This window comes from Morus notabilis, unplaced genomic scaffold, assembly GCF_000414095.1.
Source record: "Morus notabilis unplaced genomic scaffold, ASM41409v2 Scaffold78, whole genome shotgun sequence".
Taxonomy (NCBI): Eukaryota; Viridiplantae; Streptophyta; class Magnoliopsida; order Rosales; family Moraceae; genus Morus; species Morus notabilis.
The window spans coordinates 2,422,617-2,448,698 of NW_010367622.1; the positions used below are offsets into that span (position 1 = coordinate 2,422,617).

At 31.7% G+C, this 26,082-nt stretch overlaps 2 protein-coding genes across 2 annotated transcripts; one reads left to right on the forward strand and one right to left on the reverse strand.

Annotated features, from left to right (window-relative positions):
* Positions 1 to 2,159: 2,159 nt before the first annotated feature.
* Positions 2,160 to 4,461, reverse strand: LOC21410622 (probable L-type lectin-domain containing receptor kinase S.5). Its single transcript, XM_010113062.2, has one exon. The coding sequence runs from the start codon at positions 4,408 to 4,410 to the stop codon at positions 2,413 to 2,415; it is 1,998 nt and encodes a 665-aa protein (XP_010111364.2). The 5' UTR covers positions 4,411 to 4,461; the 3' UTR covers positions 2,160 to 2,412.
* Positions 4,462 to 11,012: 6,551 nt separating this feature from the next.
* Positions 11,013 to 12,444, forward strand: LOC21410623. The gene is made up of 2 exons (XM_010113063.2): positions 11,013 to 12,134; positions 12,385 to 12,444. Exons 1-2 carry the CDS (start codon positions 11,013 to 11,015, stop codon positions 12,442 to 12,444), a joined length of 1,182 nt encoding a protein of 393 aa, XP_010111365.2.
* Positions 12,445 to 26,082: the final 13,638 nt, after the last annotated feature.

Consider the following 26,082-nt stretch of genomic DNA (forward strand, 5'->3'; position numbering starts at 1 on the left):
TAACAACCTAGTTACTAGATCTATACACAGAAATCCTTCATTACTGTGGATGCGACTTAATTATGTGAAGAAACTTGATTATATACTTACAAAGAGAACTGTTAGGGACACTCTTTTATATCAGTTTCGACTTGTCATTTATTCATTGATAAACACAATATTTTAATGTGACAATCCTAATGACAATTCATAGTTGGTATATAAAAAAATAAAAATTCATAGTTGGTATAAAAAATTGGGGTCAGAGTTGGTATTCTTAGCACTATTGCACCAGAGGGGTACTATGAAGATTCCTGTTAGTGGCTGATGAAAAATGCAGAAAATGCAGAAAATGAACGAGAATTGGAGATGAACCATAAATGAAGAAGGTGAACGTAATTACTTGTATAATACGAGCTAAGAAACTTGGTTATTTCCTCTTTTTCTCTTATTTTAGTGTAGTTTAACGAGTGAAAGTAATTAGGAAAAATACATCATGAACTTGGAGCAAAACTCTGCATTTATATCTATATATTCGCCATCGTTGCGGTTGTTCGTCAACATTTCAAAACTTTGATCATTTCAGAATTCAGATATAAAACTCAGCAGAACTTCTCAAGTATGTCATGCTGTGTCATACTACATCTGAAGACTGGTTTAAAGAGAGTGGTATATTTTATATGATCAATTTTTTGTTTAAGAATTTACTTAGTAAACTCTTTCATTTGACTAATTAAGAAGTATACAACAGAATGAATTTTAGGGGTTGTTTGGTTGAGGGATTCGTTCCCCGATTCGAATCATGGTTCATGATTCGCTACAGTATTTTCTCTCATAAAAAATACACGTAAATCGAAAATGGTTCTAATCTTATGATTCTAATGCATGAACTAAACGTTAGTCGGGCAGACATATGACTAAATACAAGAAGACATATGACTAAATACAAGAAGTAGCAGCTTCTTTCAAGAACTATAAAGTCTTAAACTATATTCATCAATGTGTGTATATATGTGTGTGTATATATATATATATAATATATATATGTAATATATATATATATAATATATATATATATATATATATATGCCCGCGTCATATGTATATATATATTATTTGTATATCTCTTGTATTATACTTTTTCAAGTTTCAATTACAATAGAACAAGTCAGGTTGGCTTACAAGAGCAAGTGAAAGAAAGGTTTCCTGGTACTTCTGTTGACCGTTACACCTTGTCATCTTTCACGTGTATTCAGATTTTTTTTTTTTGGCTAAACATCTTTCACATGTATTCATGTCATTGGGAAAATATCTCCATCAAAAGCTTATTTTACATTTCTCCCCTGATAATATTGTATTCAGTCAGACTTGTATCTACTGCCACAGTTGCGTGCTAGATATCTCCTTCCTTTGTCTCACTAAAATCTTTCATTTTTTTTTTATTTAAAAAAGGTGTTTAGTAATTGTTTCTCCTAAACATTTTGTTATTAGACACTTTTGTCGTTTAAGTTTCTTACTTGGAAATTTAGTTCCCTAATTTCCCAAAGGAGTAGTAATTTAATAAGAGTTAAATTTAGGAAATTCTGGGACTAGTTCATTTAGTAACTAAACTGGTAAGAAAAAAAAAATGCAATTTTCTGGAAGGAAAGTACCAACCTACGAGAAGCTCGTCGAGTACAGGTGTTAAACTAATTATTCTATTCAAAACTTAAACTTTGTTAATGGTTGAAGTTAATTGCTACTATTCTGTAAACGCAAGGATTAAATTGCCAAGAAAAAGAGTTCAAGAATGGAAGTGCTAATCGACTTAAAGTTCAAGACGCAAAATTTTGGTTTTCTCATATAATATGATCAAAGAAAGATGGAGAAGAAAAACAGCAGGAAGAGAGAGACATAAAAAGTTTAGTACTTTACAAACATTTTCTCATATAACATGATAAAAGATTTTCTTATATCTACAATTCAATCAAACAATATTGGTTGACTCAATCCTAATAATAGTACTTGACTGCAGGTTTTGCTGTCCAATGCTTCCTCCAAACTAAATTAGCCAATATTCCATTCTTCACATGGACAAGATCTATCTATAAGCTTAACAAATTTGATGTATTTACAAGGGCACAAGCATTTTTCACTCAACAGAAGCAAAAGAAATTGTAGAGACCAAATAACAATGTTTGAAGAAAAACGTGAGAACTCTTTTTCTTATTCAGATCAGAGAACTAGTATACATATATACACGGTGGAAGAAGAAAATATCTAGGAAACTCACGATTCAGTTCCTAAAAATCAGGAAGCAGAAACCAAAGAGAAGATCACGCAGGATCTTATCTTTTATTCTAACTAACACCCCTAAATACAATAAGTAACAATTAAATCCTAACTTTGAATAATTATTTTCAACAATGTTCAATGCATATCCTTGTTTCTGATTCATCTTCCAGTGATCTCAGTGAATGGAGTAAGTTGTCCTCCTTGCAGAGTGGTCTCACCGTCCGATTTGAATGACGGAGGCATGGATGGCCAGACAAAGGACGGAATTTCTACAGGCACCATTGGTGGATCTTCTTCCCCTTTAAGAACCTTTAATATAGTTCTCATGGAAGGTCTCTCATGTGGATTTGGATGACAGCAGGCCAATCCCAAGACCATAATACACCCCATTTCATCCTCTTCGAATTGTCCATCCAGTCTCGTGTCGACAGCATCAAGAAGCCTGTCCTTGGTGTAAAGCTCCCATATCCAACAAACCATGCTGTTGTTGAAACTGTTCTGCTCATTCTGATTTCCTGGCTTTCTTCCACTCACAACTTCCAACACAAGGACTCCAAATGCATAAACATCTGTCTCCACCGTGGCCCTCCCAGTGAGGAAAGATTCGGGAGCCATATAGCCAGGCGTCCCTGCAATCTCTTTTGTTGAGTGGTGAGTCTTCTCGCTTCGTTGAATCATACGAGCCAATCCAAAGTCTCCAAGCTTGGCATTGAATTCTGAGTCCAACATTATGTTGCTGGCTTTTATGTCTCTATGAAGTACTCTTTTCTCACAACCATTATGCAGGTAATCAAGCGCCTTAGCCACACCGCATATTATGCTGTGCCTCCTTTTCGAGCTTAATTCTTGCATCTCTGTGCCAAGCTTCTCGTCGCCGAATATGAACTTGTCTAGGCTTCCATTTGGCATGAACTCATAGACAATGAGGAGCTCATTGCTTTCATAGCACCATCCAATTAATTTCACCAGGTTTCTGTGGCTGAGGCTGCCAATTGTGGTGACTTCCGCTATGAACTCTTGCTGTCCTTGACGGGAATCTTTCGAGACTCGCTTAACCGCTACCACCTGATTTCCAATCAATCCTTTATAGACGGTTCCAAATCCACCTTTTCCAAGCTTGTTCTTGAGGTTGAAGTTGCTTGTTGCTCTTCTAAGCTCTTTCAGCTGGAACTTCCTAGGAGCCATGGAAGATTCTTTAATCTGTTCTTCTATCCTCGGATATGCCTCTTCTGGATCCTCCTTAGAACATGCTCTTCTCCAGTACAAGTAAAAGGCAACACAAACTAGCAAAACTACTACAATTGGGACAACAATCGAAACCCACAACAGATTAGGATTTTCATCAATATCTGAACTGTGGAAATCCCATGACAGTATGCAATTCCTCTCGGTGTTGTCCTCGCCCGTGGAGCCTGAGAATCCCACAAAGACCTTATCCGGAAGATAGTCTGAGAGATTCAGAGGCCAGGATAATACCGGATTGTTCATGGTCTTCCCTTCTTCATTTGTAAGCCAGACAAACATACTCATGTTCTTCCCATCATACTGAATTCGTACCGTCACATTGCTTCCGCTTGAAAGATTAATGCCATAATCGGTAAGGGATACTTGTTTGATCGAGTAGATGCTGTTCAGATTCAATCCCACGTGGTTGTCATCAATATCTTCGTCAAAACTCTTCCTTGTGTCAAACTCTACTGCTATAATTCCTTGTTGAGACAATGAACTTGTGTTGTTCACAATCCCAAGCCATTTCCCTTGACTCTGGTCAGGAAGACCGGGATTCGCGGTTAAGATAAACGCCAATCCTTCACCGAGTGGGACAAACTTTCCAGAATAGGGAGAGATGTTGAGCACAAAGGTGGAATTGAAAGAAGCCATGGCCTTCTTATTACCTTTTTTCCTCCATAGATTGAATGGTTGTTTGTACAATAATCTTCCTGATTGATTAGTGATTTTTTTATAATCACTGAGATCTGGTGTAACTTGGAAGGCATGAAAAGTAACGTCGGAATTGTAGCGAATGAATTGACTTTCATCTTCCTCCTGAAATGTTGGATAAGAAAAATTCAAGCATTCCACTTTGGTAAGAGCACCACTAAAGAGGGCCAGAAAAAAGATTGTAGTTAGCAGCAGAGAAAAACAAAGGTTGCCCATTAACAATAATTGGAGTGGGAGTTTCAAGGCAAAGCTTCAAAAGTAATGGAAGAAAAGTATGTGTTGTAAGGTGATTATAATTTATAATGAATTTAACTTAGTTACTTGTATCATAAGAAACCAAGGTATGGTACTTCCTAGCTCCTTCTTCCATTTCTAACGTGTTTGAATGAGTATAATAAAGACGTGAGACAAACATGCGATGAACTTATCATCAAACGTACAGTTTGACATATTCAATATTCACCATAATTTTAGTAGCTGTCATAGAAGTCAGTTTAATCTACTTCCACAGATGGGGCCAGATTAATTGCTTATTCGACTTTTCAATAACACAGACATTTATTGTTACGCGTCTACGTCGTCGATGCTACGTCTAATACTTATCTTCTCACTTTTGTATGTTAGGTAAAATATAAACAAAGTATGTAATATGTTTGGGTAAAGGTGTGGTTTGAATGGTTATTCTAATATTTATTAATCAATAGGTATTATTATTTTAGTTGTAAAATATTAATCCGACGGTTATAATAAATTATATAGTTGATCAAAAAAATTGATGACAATTAATGGAATTAGATTCTTATCACGTCATGTCATCAGATTTTTAAATTTAGTGGTAACCATGATGAAAACGTAACCATTAAAAATTCGTCCATTTAGATAAATAATAAGAAAAGATAATTGATATAAAAAACAACTAACACATCCCGACCAAAGATGAAAATATCAGTATTAGTGGAAATATCGGTACTCCAATGTTACGGAATTATCGGAGAAAATATCGATATCGGTGGAAATATAAAAAAAAATACATAAATTATGCAAATTTACATTACAACATATTTTTAATACTCTCTTATAGCATAAAAATTAAAAAGATACATAAATAAAAAAGTTTTACATATAAAAAAAAACTTCATACATATTACTTTTTTTAATACCAAAGAAAGTTTTATGAGGTTCAAACGTCTAGATTCAAATGTTTGAAAGAGGATAACTGAAAATTCCATATCCAATATCCATCATAGTTTCTAAAATTATGATTAGATGGATAAAAAACCTTAGGAGTCTCGATGGAAGGGTTGTAATAATTGGAATCTAAATTCATTGATTGTAAACTTATGGAAAGATTATCTTCATCAGATGTTTGCATTTTTTATATTTCTAGCTCTCTCCTTAGTAGATGAAAAAGAAATAACGCAAAAAAAAAAAAAAAAACTGATATTATAAAGTAATTTTTTTTAAAAAAAAAAAGCAAAAAAAAAACTTTTAAAATTTTTGTTTCTGAAATTTCTCGATATTCTGCCCCAATTACATTGTATGTAAATTGATATCGACATTTCGACTGATATTTTTCTCAATATTTTGTCGATATCGATATTATGGTGAAAAAAAAGGGAACCTCAAAAATCCAAAATTTCTATCAAAATTTCAGAAATTTTGGCCAAATTTTCGTCCATGATTCCGACTAGGTTGGCAACAACTAGCTGAACTATTCCTTATCAAATCCTAATATATATATATATGTGTATTCTATTAAGGATACGTAAATATCTTCCTTCAATATATATTATTTGTAAATCAATTGTAATAACCAACCTTGATTGTAGGAGATTACGTACATTACCTTGATTGTAGGAGATTCGGTGTATTAGGAAACTTACCATTATTTGTATCATCATTACTGTATATATATTTCGGCTAATCAACAGTAAGGCTTATGCCATTATTCACAAATATATTCAATTGTTCATATATTCAGCTAAAATTATTCAGATGGCAACTTGGTTGCGCAGAAGACAAGATTGAAATATTTAAAGTCAATGAAAATGATATTTACAAGAAGGAAATTTCAGTGGCATTTACAAGAGAATGAATTCTTTCCCAAGAACAGACGTATCACTAAATACAAGAAGAATCAGCTCCTTCAATAGAATCTAACCAAAATCTGAATTTTGAATAAGTACTTAAATAGAACCTATTAAATTATTATTTTTCAACCTATGACGAGAAAGAAGAATCCATTGTCTTGATGTACTCATATTTTAAAATTTCAAGTCTATGTGGGGTTCTTCGAAAATTACTTCAAAAGATGATAAACATTGAAATAAACGTGTGTGTGTATTTGTGTTTTGTATTATGTTTTTATATAATTTTTGAGACAAGCCAAAAAGCCGGCCTAAAAGAGAGAGTGAAAGAAGGTTGGGTGAGAGTTCACGCCCTATTGATTACTCTTATACACCTTTCAACTTTTGCAAGTATATATTTGACGAAATTATTTGGATGTTTCCATGAAGATATTCTATTTAACGCCAGCTAATATCTACATTGCAATTTCATATAAGGCTGACAAAAAAAAAAAAAAAAAAGTGTTTAATTACTCTACAATTTCAGTGTAATACTGAAGTTCATAAAAAATAAAATTAAAAATTAAAGTCTAAAAGTCTTTCGACATTTATTATTCAAGCCCTATTCTTGGTCCTCAAGACATCTTGTTGATATTTTTGATAAAGAGCGGTGTAGCATGAAAATTTCTCACAAGGTCGCTATTCTAATTACACTTAATAGTAGAGCTCTTTTGGAATCAACAATGCACCAAATTCAATTTAAGAACCATGAGCATTTTCATATGTATTCATGTAACAAAAAAAGAAAAAAAAACCATGGTAATTCGGTCATTAAACATAGCTTTTTTAACATAACAAGCCACAAAGTGTTATAAACTCCTCAGTAAATTAAGTGGCAAGTACAAATCTTTTAGTCACCGTAGAGACTTAAGATTAGATGTTTATTTTCTGTAGTCGTCAATGATTTTGAATCATGATTTATGATTTTTTATAGTAATTTTCTCTTAAAAAAACACACATAAAACGAGAATAATTCTGAATTAAGTGTAGGCAAAAAAAGCAAAAGAAAATCATCAAGTGTCTTCTAGCAATCCAATTAATACACACACACAAACATATCATAGAATCACAAATGGTAAAAAATTTTGCAAATTAATTTAAGGCTGACTTTTTTTTTTTTTTTTTTTTTTTCTTCTCATAGGAGCAATCCACGTGTCCAACACTACAACTACAACTCATATAAAACGGATTTGTAGAAATTATACCAATCTATTTGTACCCCGAAGTATTCTTTTTAAGAGTTTGTTTTTAAATTTAAGACAAACCATAAACTCTTATTATTTTTCATGATTAAAAAAAAAAATCATTTTTCAGTATCCACAAAAATACTGATCCATAGATTGATCATGTAATTTACATGACTCCAATTTTGTTTCTGTTCTTGTTTTGTTCTAAAAGCAATAGACAAAATGAAGTCACACTGGATAGGTCCATGTAAATTACTAGAAGGATTAAAGCTGTAAAATTTTAATTGTAAAAAAGCTGTAAGAATTTATTTGTCTATTTATTCTCTAAGTTCTATTTAAATTTCATTAGTTGTCTAATGAATAAAAACAAATTTTCAAATCAGTGTTTCTCCAAGCACTTTTATGTAGAAGAAAAGATCCAATTTGAGTGTCGATAGCGACAACGTAAAAAACAGCAACAACAACGACAACAATAATAATATTAATATTATGTAGTTGCTTAGTTGTAATTATAGCAATTAGAGAGTAATCTTTCAAAAGAAAACAACAAATCACTTTATTTTAGGAGCAAAGAACATGAAAACAAAAAAACAAAAAAAACAAAAGGTGCGCTTGGAAATGATTTTAAAATGATTTTATTTTTAATAAAAAGTAAAAATGAGATTGTTTTGAGAATCATTCTGAGACCGATTCTGAAATTGTATTTGGTTGATTTTTTAATAGATTGTTTTGAGTATAATAGAAAAATAAAATCGTATTTATTAATTAATATATTATAATATTATTAATAAGTACAGAAAAATGAAAAAGATAGTGAAAATAATTTTTAACTGTTTTCTAATTGTTTCACACAAATTATTCTCACTATTTTCGTTTTCAAAATATTTGATAAACAAACATCGTTTCGTTTTTATTTTCATTTTTTGCTACTCAAAATACGTGAAAACCGTTTTAAAAACGTTCATTTTCATTTTTTGCTACTCAAAATACGTGAAAACCGTTTTAAAAATGGTTCCAAACACACACAAATAAACATGTAAACTACATGTGAGTGAACGACATAGACCTCTTACAATAAAAACATTAATATCGTTTTTTTTTAATGTTTTTTCTCTTGGGATAATATCATGTTTACAGTAAACTTCTATAAAATACTTATAACACGAAACGCTGTGTTTTACTAGAGACTTGAGAGGCATCAAACACTTAAAAGGAAAACTTGTCGTCGTTTCAGTGTAACGACAAGAAACTTAACGTTATACATTATGTCGTTTCCATTATTTTTTTTTTTTTTGAAAGCGTTTCAGTTTTAACAACAGCAAAATTTTAAACAACAAATGACATGTCGTTTTTAAATTTTCTAGGAGATGTCGTTTTGATTAACACATGAACAACAGAAGAGACCTCTGATGAAAAATGCATGCCGTTGTGTCAAAAGTACAAGACATATCTCAAATGCACCAATGGATGATCACCAAAAATAATGCATCAAATTTAGGCAAAAAAAAAAAAAAAAAACAAAAAAACATAGAAAAAACAAAACAAAACAAGAAGAATGAATATTGCATTAAAGGATTTCTTCATGATGTTATATATCGTTCTTGCTGATGAAGATCCATCCACTCATCCATACATCTTATAACTTTTATAATTTGATTTTTATTTTTCTTCAACTAATCAAAAATCATTATAGTTGCAGGCAACCACACCCGTCTAATAAGATTTAATGTTCGAATCCGCACTTCAAATTCAAAAACAAAACAAAAAAAAGAAATCATGTGAGCTTGTTTGAATTATAAATTAAAAGGTCATTGAGAGAGAAAGAGATATGTTTTTGTATCTCCACAAAAATGATTCCTTCATAAAAATCTTGGAATATTGAAGTATTATTCCCGGGTTTTTTTTTTTTATCTTTTATTTTTATTTTTTTGTTTTTCAACAAAATAGATATTATAGCATGCGTCATCTTGTAAATAAGAAATAAAGATTACAAATGGAATCAAACCCAGAACGCCCACCCAAAGGCAACTCTCCCCCCTAGTGAGTACATGTTTTGAATTTACAAAGTCAGAAGTTTGACTTGGGATGTATGACAAAGTCAACGCAATGAAATTGCTTTTGTAATTGCCACTTGAACTTACACTTTTCAGAGTTTCATTCCACAGTTAGTGATATCACGAGAATGACATTATGAAATAATTAAAATTTATTCTCTAATTATGATATATTAATGCTTTCATGATAAAAGAAGAAAATAAAGACCAAGTTTAACACATTTGATTTTGAAGTCCATAGTGTACAAACTTGGGATTTTTAACATTTGACCAACTGCAATTGGTCTTATTATACCAGGAACATAAATTTTAATTTTTCAGTATCTTTCTTTAAAATAGAAATAAAAATCACACTGAAATTAATAAAATAAGATCAACACAAATAAAGCCAATTCTTATTTTCAACAAGCATAATTAGGAACCACTTTAATAACGTATTGCCTCCTCCTTTTGAAATGCAAATCAAATTCTCAACAAAAATTCCAATAAATAAACAATAATAATAAAAATAATAATAATAATAAAGATCGTTATAAGCTGTAAGACAGTTGGCAAATGCATTAAATATATACCATTCAACTGAATCCATGAAATAACAGCTAAATTAGAGATGGAGAATACAAAGCCTATCCTTAAAAGAATTATCTAGATTCTAGAGTTAGTAAACAATCAATATATATATATACATATATATATATATATATATGACTGTCATCTATGGCGGATTTTACCAGGCTTGTTTTCAGGGCAACTACAAGATAGTTATTCCTATTAATGATAAATCTTATTCAAGGAAAACAATATAATTACTCACCCCAACAATGAAAACAATGAAAAGTCTTCTCAGTACTACAAACTTCTTTCTTCAAAATTTTCAGATAGAAAAAGAAAAAAAAAAGTTGGGTTTAACTGAACTTTTAAGAAATTCATGATCAGCTAGAGGGAATAGTGAAAAAAAAAGGTCATCTTTGGCGAGAAAACTATTGCCTGCTCAAAAGGGTCAGTTTCTGTACTAGTTATTGGGTTGTATGTGCCGGCCAAATGTGAGCATTTGTTACAAGACTCCATCTGTCAAGAATTAAATTCTATCCACACTATGTCTTTTCAATTTTAGCCCTTGGAAAGCCTCAAAAGTGAAAAATATTTTTTCAAGTGTCGTATGACCAAATTACTTTTGAGAGTTGGATCAGTTAACAAATTCCGAAAAGGGAAGAAAATCATACTTGGGAGATCATCAGATTGTTGGAGGAACAAAAGCAATGGAAAGAAGATCAATAGAGAAGAAGCTTAGCTTTTGTCACTTTAGCCATGAACATCCATTGAAACAAACAAATTCACCTCCCAAAGCAAACATCTTATGTGCCGCTTGCAGGCTCAATATATCATCAGGTAACAAAGACTATTACACCTGCAAAACTTGTCCATTTTTCCTACACAACGTGTGTCACAACATGCCCCAAAAAACAGAGCACCCTGCCCATCCAACTCACCATTTGACCCTCCAAATCTCACCTTCCTCTTCTATCGAAACCTTGAAATGCGAGGCTTGTGGAGATCATGTCAATGGCTTCTACTACAGTTGTTCCGAATGCAGCCTTTGTTATCATGTGTTGTGCTCGGCACTGCCCCTTTCGGTTTCGGTTTCATCTCACACACACCAACTCAAACTCACGTTTTCGCCTCCTTACAACTTCAGCTGTGACATATGCAGCAAACCGAGCTACAATGGGTGGCTTTATAGGTGTCAGATTTGTGAATTCGATACCCATCTCCTGTGTGCTATCTCTAACCGAAGAACGCAATCTTTTCCCAACACTTTGAATGGGGAGAGTACATATTCTTCTTCGAAAAATTCTCGAGGCATTCGCAGATCATCGGATCACAGTAGTGAAGGTGATGGAGTAATGCAGTTGGTAACTCAGGCACTTCTCTGCCACAATGAGGAGAGTGTCAATGACCAAGAACTTATTGAGAGAAATGCAGTTTTTAGGCTACATAGTCCTAAACAAAATCTAAATGTAAAAAGTACCCACTGCAGTGTTGGTCCACTTGATCAAACTGAAGCAGAGACTGGTAACACTTCTCCAAATCCAGGGAAGCCATTTCTACACCAAAGTCCACTACCTGCTGCAGTCTCTGAAGATATGAGCACGATCCCGAGTTTCCAATTCAGTGATGCGTACTTCTCGATAGATTTGGCGAAGTCTTATTCAAGTTATGACCCCAAGAACAAGGCAAGGACTGAAGCCAATGATGATCAAGGTGCAAAAGGAAGTGGTCCTGAAGTTGAAGGGACAATTAATAGCTATAAAAATACTGATCAGATATCCAATTTGAAATTTAGTGATTTTAGACAAGATCAGAAACAACTAAGTTATTGTAATAAAGGGACGGGCCTTATTTATTCCCTTAGTATGGGGAGAGATGAGAAGCTGATGAAAGAAGCATTCCTTGTCAGAAGTGACACTCTTACAAGGGAGGAATTAGCCAAATTCAAGGGCAAGAAGAGCAAATCAGCCAATGAAACCAAAGGCAAATCAGCTATTGCTAATCAGATCAGTAGATCAGATACAGTAAGTACAGTGGTTTCAAATCATTTTTATATTCATCAACTAAATTTTTTATAACACCACAGTGTTACCTCCTCTAAAGGTCCTTATGGTGGATTTGTTGTGGGTTTTGTGTGTTCTGCTTCTGTATGTTTCTAAATTTTATATAATAAGATCACACTTTCTCCTTCTTCTTTGATTTTGGTTTCCACTAAAACATTTTGAGTTAAAATTTCACTAAAACCACTGCCCTTATTTTCTTGTATATATGCAGGATAGGTCCAGTGGTTCAAGTTGGCAGAAGATCCTATTTCGCTTCTGTTTCGCTACGTAAAACAAATGAGTAATGTAAGGGATCCCAATTTTTTAAATTAACTCATATGGCAGCGAGTGGTACATGCAGTCTTTTAATATTAATTAGAAAAAAAAAAAAATTTTAAACGTTTGCTACTGATAACTCACAGTTTTGTCGATTGGTATTAAAATGTTAAGATTAGAGTTGGGGTCTTGCAGATTCTTAAAGAATGTTAACGGAAGGATCTGATACTTGCGGATGGTGGAACTTAAAGTTTGTAATCGGATTTGGGAGCTCTTTCATAACCATGTTTACTACTATCTACTGTCAATTGTATGTGTTACAAGTTTAGCATAAAGTTTGGGTACATAGTGTGTGATATATTGTAAAAAAATTCATAACATATATTTATATATGAGAATAATACTATGTGTGTGTAACTCAATTATTTTATGTCCGCGTTTTGCAAGGAAAAATTTCTCTCCGGGGGTCACTCTCAATATAAGTAGGAACATCTTTGTGCACATAAATTCTGTCTTTATGACTATCTGATTCATTTTATAAACAATATTATAAGGTACCAGTAGTGTTGAGCACTACTAACTAATAAAAAATGAATTGCACGGCATGAGGTCTACAGCTGGGACCTACCTTTTAATAGTGATAGTATTTAACAGTATTAGTGGTGCCCTAAGCATTTTTCTTGTTTTATTCCAACTCATGATGTGAACGAGAAATGGACAATTATCCATAGACAGAAAATGGCGGGGAGGTAGGACAGCAAGAATTATCAAAACATGTAAGTTACTTCTATAAAAAGTTCTAAGGGCGCCCCTCTATGTGCAATCTGATCTACTTTGAAGTATTCTGCCCGGTTGAAATTCATTTAATTATACTATATTCAAGAAAACGTTAATTATATCCAAATTTAATAGCCACAGCTCGCATGTACACGGTTTGACTAGCTCTACCAAAGTGTAGTTTGGGAAAATATTAAATGAAATAAAAAGAAACTAGATATGAAAAAAATACTTGTAAGAGCACGGTGGCCATTCGCGTATTAAAAATAGAGCTTAGGTTACCAAAAAATTGTTTCTTAAAAATTAAAATTTGAAGATACCGTTTTAATATTATTAAAAAGTGAGGATACCGGTGAGATGTTTTGTTATATTAGAGATTACCAAAATGATTTTATCCCATATATACTAGAGAATCATGCAAGGGTCTATTCCAAGTAATTATCCTGTCTTTTTTTTTTTTTTTTTTTGAGAAGTATTTCATAGAGGAGCAAAGACTACCAAAACGAACAACAAGCAGGCTGGGTCACGCATGGCCAACCAAAAAAAAAAAAAAGAAAAAAAAAAGACAAACACCAAACAAAAACTAGCAGCTAGACTCAAAGGATCCTCACAACCCAAGAACACCTTATATGAGGGGTCAAGAGGTCAGGTCTTTTGAAGATAAACAAAAACAAGTGAACATCGACATACTAAGTAATAACTCTAAAAAAAAAAAAAAAAAAAGAGTCACCCAAAGTAAGGGATTTTCCATATTTTGCTCATAGAAGCTAATGACTTCCTTATAATTAATTCTTACAGAACACACATGCAATGCAAAGACCACGCCAACCTTTATCGATAGAGGTTTATATATGCCAACCAGTCAGTAGTTCAGTACTTACAGCTTGATGGAAATACAAATTCTGATTTATGGTTTACTAACTAATGCCTTAAATGTGCTTAAAACAAAAATGAAAAAAAAAAAAAAAAAAAAAAACACAAAACAAAACAAGAAAACCAAAGCCTTAACTGCTCAACTAGCCAATTGACAATGCAGGTATATATATATATATATATATACACACACACACACATATATTTATGCGTGTGTGTGTATACACACACATGAACGTAGCAGCTCTCTTTAGGGTTGCCCCATCCGTAACAAGCTTCAGCAATGCATAAAGATAACTATTTTGACTTGAAGAGTGACATGGTGGACTGACTTTGATATTGATTATTAGGAACTTACCCTTACAAAATTGGTTTGCAAGAGCACTGGACCCATGGGTTTATAAACCCACTGATTAGCATATATTCAATAATATATATATATATATATATATATATATATTAAAGATGTCAAAACAGGCTGGGCTTAGTAGGTCGGTATGAGCACAACACATTAAAAAATGAGAACGGCACGAAAAGACACAATTATTAAATGAATTTAGGTCATTCCGTTTATTAAATGGGTCGTGTTTGGCGCAACTTTTTGACACGAAACACGTTAAGAGGACAACACGTTAAGGGCACTGCACGAGCACAGGCACAAACACGTTAAAAGCATGTAGGAGCCCATTTTGTGAATATGATGTATAAAACTACTTTTTTTATTATGTATTTCTTTATATAACTTATAATTGTATTCTTATTTCTTTATCAATATTTATCCCGTGGGTTTTGCTGGGTAAATATTTTTTAATCAAACTAGGTAAAGTTTTTAATGAGAAAATTTTTTTAATTAATAATTTTTTTAAGATTTTAATGTTTTCATTATGTTCAACGTTGATTTTCTTTTATTTGATGTAATTTACTATTTTGCACCACAAACATCACATTAAGAGCATGATATATAAAAGCGTGACAAAAAGCACGAGTATAGGTATGGACATAAGCACTGCCCAAGCACGTTAAGGTATAGCTTACAAATAAATGGGCTGTGAGCCGGGCTTGACACCATAAAAATTAAATGGGCCAGACATAACATGACACGGTAAATAAAGAGAAAATTATAAAACTTGACCCTTAAACATATTTTTTTAAAGTTATATTCTTTTATTGTGATAGGCTACTCACTTGATAATAATTTATCAAATTATAGATAATAATTTATCAAATTTTTAACAATAATATGTCAAATTAATCCCGCCGCCGGCGATATCTATCAAATTATCAATAATAATTTGACAAATTAATTACTCTAATAAGGCAAAATTCAATAAGTTAATGTTGAAACTCAAAAATCCTTAATGGTATTATTTTAAGAGATATTCGTTAAAATTTCTTATAAATAAATGATATGATCAAAACACAACACGAGACATGTGTAGACTCAATTTAAACGGGCTGGATCGGAGCCAACACGGTTGATATTTCTAATATATGTATAAATATAATCCTAGCTAGCTCAACCGAAATTCAATATATTCTCTTAATAATTAATAGCTGACATTTTGCATATTGCCTATTCGCATATCTATAGACTATAGGCCAAAAGAATGTCCCAAGAACTTATTTATATGCACAATACTCCTTTTTTTTTTTTTCCTGTTTCCTAATTTGTTCATGACTAGCTCATAACTTCAAATGACTAGTTATTTACAGCTGCGCTACTTTAATATTAGTCGTACAAGTCACATGATTTCATTGTCGAACCATCGTCATCGATATTAAAGCCATTAGCCAGGAATACTTTTTATGACATGTATTTATTTCCCAGCAATAATTTTGTTTACAAAGTAGGAATTAATAACAGATCATAACCATCACACAATCATCTTTCTGGCAAGTTCATGACTAATATATTCTTTCTTTTTTATTACTATTAGGATTTAATAAGTAAAAGTTTTTAAAGGTCACGTTTTTTATTGGTAGTTACATCAGGCTTTTTTATATGGATATCTTTCTAATTTTTTAAATTTAGCAACTTAACAATTGGTCCTTTCAACTTAAAAGTTTTTACGATTAAAGTCCAATTGAAAAAAGCATATGTTTTTTTTTAATGACTCTAATCACGTGACGCCCATGTCAGCGTCTCTTAAAGCATTAAATAAAGGTCATTTCTCACCCTTTGAGCATTTGTTGAGAACAATAATTCTTGAAAATTAAGAATTGTTTACTAAAGTTGATTGTGTTCGAACACATTAGATGACTCTGAAATCGAATAAATATGATGAAAAATGACCTTTGCTGCCCTCAACAAATGATCTCGTACGTGTCACATAATAAGAATCATAAAAAAAATAGACATTGTCTTCGAATGGACCTTGATTGCAAAGATTTAAAAGTTGAAGTGGCCAATTGTCATGAAAAAGAGAATAAGGACTAAATTGCCAAATTTAAAAAGTTGAGGGGGTGTTCGTATAAAAAATCCTTATCATCAAATATAGAAATTTGATATTATTAATTAACATATATTTTTTTAGTCAACTATCAAATTTATTACAACCATCAAATCAATATCTTACAGTTAAATAATAATACTCATTGAAAGATAAATATTAGAAAAACTATTAAAATCATACCTGTATATATGCATATAGTGCTGAAACATTGGACGGGCCACCCGTGATCACCGAAAATTCTGAATTTTTACCCGATGACCGAACCCACTCGAGGTTGAATTTTTGGGTTGCACGACCCGACCCGAGCAAGCCTTTGGACGGGCTTCGGGCAAGTTTTGGCTGCCCGAGCCCGCCCGAGGTGCCCGACCTAATTTTTTTAATATTTTTGATATATTTATATACTATTATATATATTATATATAATTTTGTTTATTAATTGTATATGGTATGTATATAAATAATTTTTAAGTTATTTATTGTAAACATTATACAAAAATTATCAGAGAGATTGCAATTTGAAATTTGAAATGCACACGAACTATATAAAAAAATTATTTATTTATTAATTTTTGAATTTATAATTCATGATTGTCTCATTAAAAATCTTATTAAGAAAAATCCAATTGGGATAAAAACTTGGTAAGGAAAAAGGAGTGCAATCATTCTGGGACGAATTATAAATTTTACGAACTTACAAAGTCTATACAAGATTACAATAACACTGTACAAAGTAAATAAATATTTACAAATTACAATAATAGAATTTAATTTGAAGCTGAAGGATCGTCTTCAAAATTAATAGTTAATCTATTAAATTCATCGATCCATTCTTTACTTGCCGGCGAAATTATATCGTGTAAGTGTTGGTCGGAACGATCCCAATCCTTAATGTACACCAAAGCTTCAACAATGTCCTGTTGCAATGCGTTTCTACGTTCCTCAAGTATTCGGCCGGTTGTATTGAAGCTTGTTCGGATGAAACAGTGGAAACTGGAATCGAAAAAATATCTATTGCTAGTTGAGTTAGGATCGGCCAAGTTAATGCTCGTGCCCTCCACCACTGAACCAAATCAAACATTTTACTATTGTCGACTACTAAGCCCTCACTTAGGTACGCCATTAACTCGTTGAAGTCGCTGTTGTTGCCGCCACCTCTTGATGAAGATCCACTCCCAGATTCTTCTTGACCTTGAGTCGTCGTCGTCGTCTTCTTCTTCTTCAACTTCAACCCGAAAACATTCAAGAATAAATGTGGATTGTCATCTCGTTGTTGCGGTTGTTCTACACGGGGTGAGTTTCTAAACCTACTTTCATAAGAGCTATAGAGAGATAATATTGTTCCCTTTATAATTAGAAATTGGTTAGAACAATCGATATCTAAAAAGTCACCTAAGTTTTTCAATCCACTTTATAAACCTTCTAATTTTAATCTATGATAAAAAATAATACTGAAACCATACAACATTAGTAATTCAACCCGATATTTTTTAAACTTCTTTTCCATAGAAGCGATAGGAACTCCTAAAACCTTGTGTGTCCTAAATTCACTAAATAAAATAGCAATTCTTAAAAGTTCTCCAAACGCTAATGGTGATGTTGGGTAATATGTTCCACTAAATTTTAAAGTAATTTTGTGAAATCTACCTAAGAAGTTATACAAGAGTTCGGCAATTTGCCAATCAGTTTCGTCTATAAATCATGTTCTTAATTTTGCACTAACATAGTTTGTTATAACATCTTTATAGGGGATGCATTGTTCAAGCACTATATAAGTGGAGTTCCATCTTACGGATATATCTAAGGCTAATGCTCTAGGATTTTAATTACATGCTTGTAGAAACCTAAACCAATCTTGTATTCTTTGATTACTACCTTGAATCCATGCAATGTTATCTCTAATTCTTTTAATATGACCTGACATTAATTTTAAACCGGATTTTACTATTAAATTAATTACATGACATGCACAATATTGGTGAAATATATCATTATTACCGAATAAACTTAAATCATTTTTAAAAAGTTCTATTGCTTTAGTATTTGCAGTAGCATTATCTAATGTATAGCCATTACTTTATCCCTTAAACTATATTCATCAATGACATATAAAATTATATTATATATTAAATTAGCGGTATGTGATCTTAGAACACATTTAAAACCTAATATTCTCTTATGTAAATCAAAACCTTTAAAATAAAGTCCGGTTACAGCTAAATAAACTTTGTTGGCAACGGCGGACCAAATATCTGCCGTTAACGCAACGCAACCACTAGTAGAGTGTAAAAGGTTGATTAATGCTTCCCTTTTGTGTTTATATAATTTTAATGCATCTTTCCTAAGAGTAGTTCTTGAAAAAAATTGTGCATTAGGATTATGTATAATTTTAATATAACGATGTCAATTCCTTTGTTCGGTAAAACTAAGTGGCTGATCTAATGTGGCTACAAATCATGCCATTTCCATACGATCGACTTGCGGATCGTATTTTCAAGTGCTTAGACCGCTAATTTGACAGTCAAATGATAATTGTGTTTGGTAGAGATCGGGTCCGCCTCCTTACTTTTGAAGAGACTTTTCGAAGTGTCTTCTCAAGTGTGTTGTGCCGTGAATAGTGTTACCTTGTAATTTATCACCACAATATTTGCATTGAGCTATGTATTTAATATTATTGTCATTATCGACCTCCTCGAATGGATTGAAGTGCTAACAAACTGTTGAGGTGCACTTGCATTTTTTCTTAGAACTTGTAACACTTGCACTAGCACTTGCATTTGCCTCTCCTCCACGCTCACCATCATTACGACCACGACGTCCACCACGGCTCGGATTTGCAGTTTCCTCAGCAACTCTTTCTGGTGTTTACGATTTATGAGTTTGAAAAATATTAGTAAAAAATTGTCCTTCTTCAATGTTGAATTGGGCATCAACGGGAATATCACCACCATAACCGGAAGAATCCATTATGAAAAATAAGAGAGATCGAGAGAGATTTTAGAGAGATTAAGAGAGATTTGAGAAAGATTAAGAGAGATTTGAGAGATATTGAGAGAAATTAAGAGAGGATGAGAGTTTTTGGGTGAGGAAAATGGTTGGGGGAGGGGGGTATTTATAGGGAATTTTTTGGCTTGAAAAAAAGATTTTTTTCCCTAAAAAATTCGGCTCCAATGGTAACTTCAACTCGGCGGGTCGGGTCGGGCTTCGGGTTTCTCAAGCAACGGTAAAAAATAGAGCCATTAGAGTCGGGCAAAACGGCTGATGGATCGGGTCAGGCAGATCGGGCTAATGGTCAAAAAATATTTGGTTCGAGTTCGGGTCGGGCATAAAAATTCAAAAAACTAGCCGTTTTTTGGGTATTCGGGCTTTCGGGTACGGTGGAAAAATTTTAAAAAAAAAGCGGCAGCCGGCGGTCACGGTCACCCCACTGGCGGCGGGTTGCGGGGAATGTTTTTTTTCTTGGGCTGCCCGAGCCCGGGAAATTTACGTGGACGGGCGGCGAGAAGTGCCTACCCGCCAAACCCGAAAATTTTCAGGCTTCAGGCACGCCCATCGCCCGAAGTTCCACCACTATATGCATATATGTGTGTGTATATATATATATTCTAGTATATTTTCATATAGTTTTTTCTTTTTACTCGATAATTAAAAGTAGGGAATGAACAATGTTAGCATATCCTTTAAAATGTTATCAAAGGCTCTGCACACTAATAAGAAGGTTTGTTAAAGGACCCTACCCTTCAACGATAAGGATACATGAGAGGATACATGAGGCTATATAGCTTAAGACATTATGTACTATACCAAATTGAAAACTATAAAATATTTATTTGTGTACATACAATAAGGACAGCTAACTAATGGAATAAGTCCTAGCTAATGTGTGTGTTAAACCTGTGGGTAACGTGAATCCAAACATCAAATGATTGTGATGTTCATCCATTTGACATTTTTTGTTGCGACGTTAATATTTGTGTGATGTTTGCTTTCCAAAACACACACGCACACACACACATAGATATCTATATCTATATATATATATATATATATAGATATATTTGTGTGATGGTGCAACAGCCTGGCGAGCTATATGAGTAAGCCTCCACCTTTCTAAGGCCGACATTTCTAATTAATATTGTTTGTACCTTGTGCCGGCCAGAAAACTTTTATTGCTAATTGCTTTAATACTTCTAAAAATATCAAGTGTACATAATTACCCTTTAATCTTAATTAGGAAAAAGGAGCCCTTTTCTATTCTATACGTACTTTCGCATGTACAAAACAAAATGTATAAAAAGAGGAACTTCTATTCAATATAGAAAATATACCGTGGCAAGTGGCAAAAATTAGACAAAATATCAAGTTTAATGACATAGGGTTTATTTTTTAGTGGGTTGGTGTATGAAAAGGGAAAAAAACTAGAAATACTACTAAAGATGGTAAAACAAATATTATTTATGTCACTCTACTTAAAATAAATAATTATCATTTAATTAATAAAAAAATAAAAGACCATCATAACACTAAATTATTTAGAATGATATAAATAGTAAATCTGTACAAAAAATTATGACAAATCATGTACTCTTCTCTATATGAGAAATCTTGAGTTGTGGCCTATAATTAAAAATCATTTGAGAATATTTTTAGAATATCTAATCAACATTAATTAATTTTTGATGGGGTTAAAGTGTTGAATTTCTCTCACAAGCCAAATAGTTATGATTCAATATTAGAACATCTCTATGGGAACTCTTTAAATTTTAGTTAAATTTTAACTAAAATGGCTAGAAAGTTAATTTAACTAGCAATCACAAACCAACCATACTTCCTATTTTAACTAAATATAAAATATTTTAATATTTATTAAATTTAAAATATAAATAATTTTATTGAATTTAAAAAAGAATCTTTACATTTATTATGGTTGAAAGAATAAAACAATATAAAAAAATTAAATGATAACCTTTTCATGCTAGCTATATTTATTAGTGTGAAAGTCATTCTCTAAAATAGTCAACTATTTAGCCAACTGATGGAGTGGAGACAAAAAGAAAAAGAAAACTAAATCATTATTTATTTTAGCTAAAAATATAAAAATTTAAATGACTAATATGGTTAAAGTTATTCTTACTCAATTTATGAGAATCTCGTTGGTCACATGCATGAAGAGCCCAATCGGTACCAAAAAAAAAAGTGTAATTTTAACTTTACCTTGTACCTTTAGCATTGCTCTATATTTCCATTCAGATTCCAAATAATGATGGGATTTATGATTTTTTTATTTCTAAAAATAGTTTTATGGGATACTAACTCTAATCTCAACTATTTTATACCACTATTTTGTACTAACTTATATGATATAGAGTTGTCGTCTTTTATTACTAGATATAATAACTTATTATTAATTGACGTGATAATATTTTAAATGCTTACTAATAAAAAAAGACAAGTGACATACCACATAACAGTAAAAAAAAAAATTAAGATTTAAGATTAGTGTCCCTAACCTTCTTCTCTTTTTTTTTTTTTTTTTAATATTGTTTGGTGACTAAAATATTTTCCGATAAAAAGTTTGAAAGCTAAGTGGGCAGGCCCTCGAGGCTACTGTTGTGGCCTATGATATTGGGCTAAGGTTGCCCACAATGGGTAGAGTTGTGGCCCTACCATGTCTCAAAAATGTTGACACTGGTGGTGATCCTGGCCAACCACATCAAACCTTTCCCCTTGTGAATCAATTCAAGTCTCATGCCTCAACTGTTTTTCTTTTTCTTTTTTATTATCCACTCCTTTTATGGTGCCGACTATAAAAGAAAAGTACTTCATCTCGTATCCGTACAATTAAAATACTACTGAGCTATCACCTTTAACCTAATCATATATAATTTCAGCAAAAAAAAAAAAAAAAAAACCTTATCATATAGAATTTCATTTTAATACATGACTTTTAAAACGTCTTAAAATAAATACTTAAATTACTAAAGTTATTTTAAATTAATTGTTATTTTAGTACGTGACTTTTAAAACGGCTTAAAATGAGTACTTATTACTAAAGTTATTCTAAACTAATTGTCATTCCCATCTATTTGTTAAAATCCCAGCAGAAAATGACATGACTTATTTGTTTATATGTAGTTATGCCCTAACTTGTAAAAATTATAAAATTAATCTCTATTAAAAAACATAGGGCACGTTTGGAATTCATTCCAAAATGATTTTTTTATATAAAAATGAAAATGAAAATATTTTCAATCTCAGACATAAATTATTTTTGAAAATGCGTTTGGTAGTTTTATTAAGAGATTATTTTCAGTGTAAAAAAATCCATTAACGTCTCTCTTTCTCTCTATCTGCTCGAGAGTGGAGAAAACGAAAACAAAAAAATGAAAAACGACTAAAGTCATTTTTCATTTCTCTTTCATTTTACACTAAACTAAAAAATTGTTTTCATTTCTGTTTTTTATCTTTATTGAGCCAAACTCTGTTTTGGAAACGTTTCTATTTTTTTTCTCAGAAAACGTGAAAAATGAAAACATGATCATAGTGTTTTTTCTCCCTTTTCTGTCGAGTCAGATAGATACAAAACTACCTTCTGTATCTCATAGATGGAATTTTGACGTCATAAAACTCAAGAATTAAAATAAAATTTGTCTTATAATTTAGAGACTAAGAATAGGATTTAAGATTAACTCTTATAAATTGTTACGAGATCCTCACGAGTGTTGTAGTGTAATTTAGAGTTAAATTAACGCAACATATTCTTCATTGTTTTGAGATTAGTACTGTCAACATATAATACTAATTAATTAGTACTAAAAACCATTTTTTTTATATGTGGCTTTGCAATTAATTTCAAAATACCATCTTTTATCCATAGTTGAATATCATTGTATTTATTAATATTACTATTCTAATTTATTGGACTTTCCTTTTCCTTGGTTTTGATACTTGCCTTGTAACATTCTTTTCCCCCCTTAATTTGACAAAGGGGTTTCGAATCAGATGGTAAAGAGCATTAATCTTTCGCTTTGTTTGGAAAAGGATTTGGCTATGGAGGTCTCCATCTCACCATGAAGAATCTCTCTTTTATCACATAAATTTGGATGGTCCAGGCAGAGGAAGAGCGACATTTGTATGTGTGTGTACTTATATATATATATATATATATATATGTGTGTGTGTGTGTGTGTGTGTGTTAATGTGTGTGTGTATTTTGTTGTATATATCCAAACCACAAAAATATTGAGGAAAATATTACAGGACTGAGTTTTAAACTTCCTGAAGCATGAATACCAATTGATCAGTGTTTTTGAAGGGAAAGGAGAGGAAAAGAATAAGGAGAAGAAAACAAAAATAAAAAGGAGAAACCTTGTTATACACACACGCGTTGGATATATATATATATATATATATAATTGAAAAGCACTGAAGATATGGGAATTATTTTAGTGGGCCAATAGGGAGCTAGCTAAGCGTTGGTGCAACCTCAATTATCACATAGAATTTTATCCTTTCACCTAGAATCTTTTTTTCGCACTTTAGGTGATCATTTAATTAAGATATCTGAGGGAAAGAAAAAAAATAAAAGAAAAAATCTCCATAAATTTTTCAGTAGTAGTGAGGCATGACTTTTGGACTTAAAAACAATACAATAATGTTAGAAAGCAATCAAATCAAACCATGTTTTTATCATGGAGCTCCATTCCGCTAATGAAAAAGAATCATGTTTTGAGGTTTATTTTGCAACGATATATAATTTTCTTTGAAAAATATTTTAAGAATCTTTGTTTTCGGCATCAATAATTAATTTAGTATTATGATTACTGTTGTCTAACATGAAATATAGGTAGAAATAGTACTACTGAAATGTCGACGTATGTAAACAAATTACAATTTCAACAATGTAAACAAATTATAATTTCAACAATGTACTACTAATAGGACCCACTAAGAAACAATAATATATATATATATATATATGTGCATTAATGATTAGGAGAATCCTATAGTAGAACTATAACTTATTTTGAACCTTTAGATTAAATCAAAACTATATTATAAATAAAAAAATACAGAAAAGTAATGGAATTTAATAAAAAATATGATTAAAAAACCCATCAATATATATGATGTATCAATATCTTTTCGTACCCTATCGAAAAATTCTCGTGGAAAGATTATTCCTTAACTTCTTGAATAAAGTTGCATAGAGGTTTTCTTCTGAATAAAGTTGTTTAGAAGTGGATGTCCAAACAATTACTGCTTTAATTAATCTTGTTTTAAGTGGTACATATATACTGCTAGTAGTTGCTAGCTAGCCTAGTTAGACTTTTCCTACAGGTTGGGACCTCTTAAACTATTGATGTTGACTGGTTCTTTTTGGAGCTTGTGAAAACATCTCACGTCTTACTACTTTTTCTCTCTTTTAGGTTAAGGTTTGTACACAAACAAATATATATAATTAAAAATGGTATCCAATTACCCGCATAAAGGTAGGTCACACCTATCTATTTAGTAAGACCCATTTTATATGAGTATCAGAATTTTAATTTATGAAAAATGTTAATATTACTTTTTTATTATTCTCTTTATCACTCTTTATATTTACTGTATGATACGTAGACTTTACTAACATAGAAAATGAGATAGTAGAATCTACATGTTACATGATAAATACATAGTGTGAAAAAAAGAGTGACAGAAATCGTGATGTTAAGATTTATGGAGACAAATAGGATTGCTCATATATACTATTGTTAATAAGCAAGCCAAACAATGGTTTCTATACGATGCCCACGTATCAGATTGTGAGGAAAAAAAAGGAAAACTGAAAGGGAAAAGAATGAAAAGATATCATATTGTGTAGAAGGAAGTTAGATTAAGAAAACTTGACTTGCAAATTTCGCAAATTATAAGAGCCAAATAAGCATATGACACTTGTTGCCAAAAAGCTTTATATTTCATGAATGCTTTAAAAACATTCTTTGCTATAATTATTCTCTCCCATAACAAACATTAGGCTCGAAACAATCTTAACATTAACTTTAAGTTGATTACTATGATAACCAACCTAAATGGAGCTTAAGTCAAGTAAATTTCGGTGAACAATTAGTCTTGTTTTAAACTACTTAAAAATAATGGCAAACTAAATGCTTTGTTGGCTAAATTGGATGTTGTTGCTTTGTTTTCCTTTCTTTTTCGATATGTAAGGAATTCACGTATTGGCTCTTTGACATGGATCTCCACCGAATATTATTCCAAAGAAAAGTGGAATAATTTAATTACATAGGATCAATTTTGGTAAATAATTTACATAGCATCAATGCTCACTTGGGAAAAATGCTTAAATATAAAGCAATAAAGCATTCGTTTTTCTTATTAATTACCTTAATTTGGGTCTCTATGAAACTGTTGATTTTGCAATTGATGATCATACCACATGTTATAGCGTAAAAAGACATGAAAAAACTACTAAATACATGTTCCATTATTTGTCGTTTTTCCCCTTTTTGGAGGGCATACCATACGTTTTATCCAACTACAATTCTTTGTTT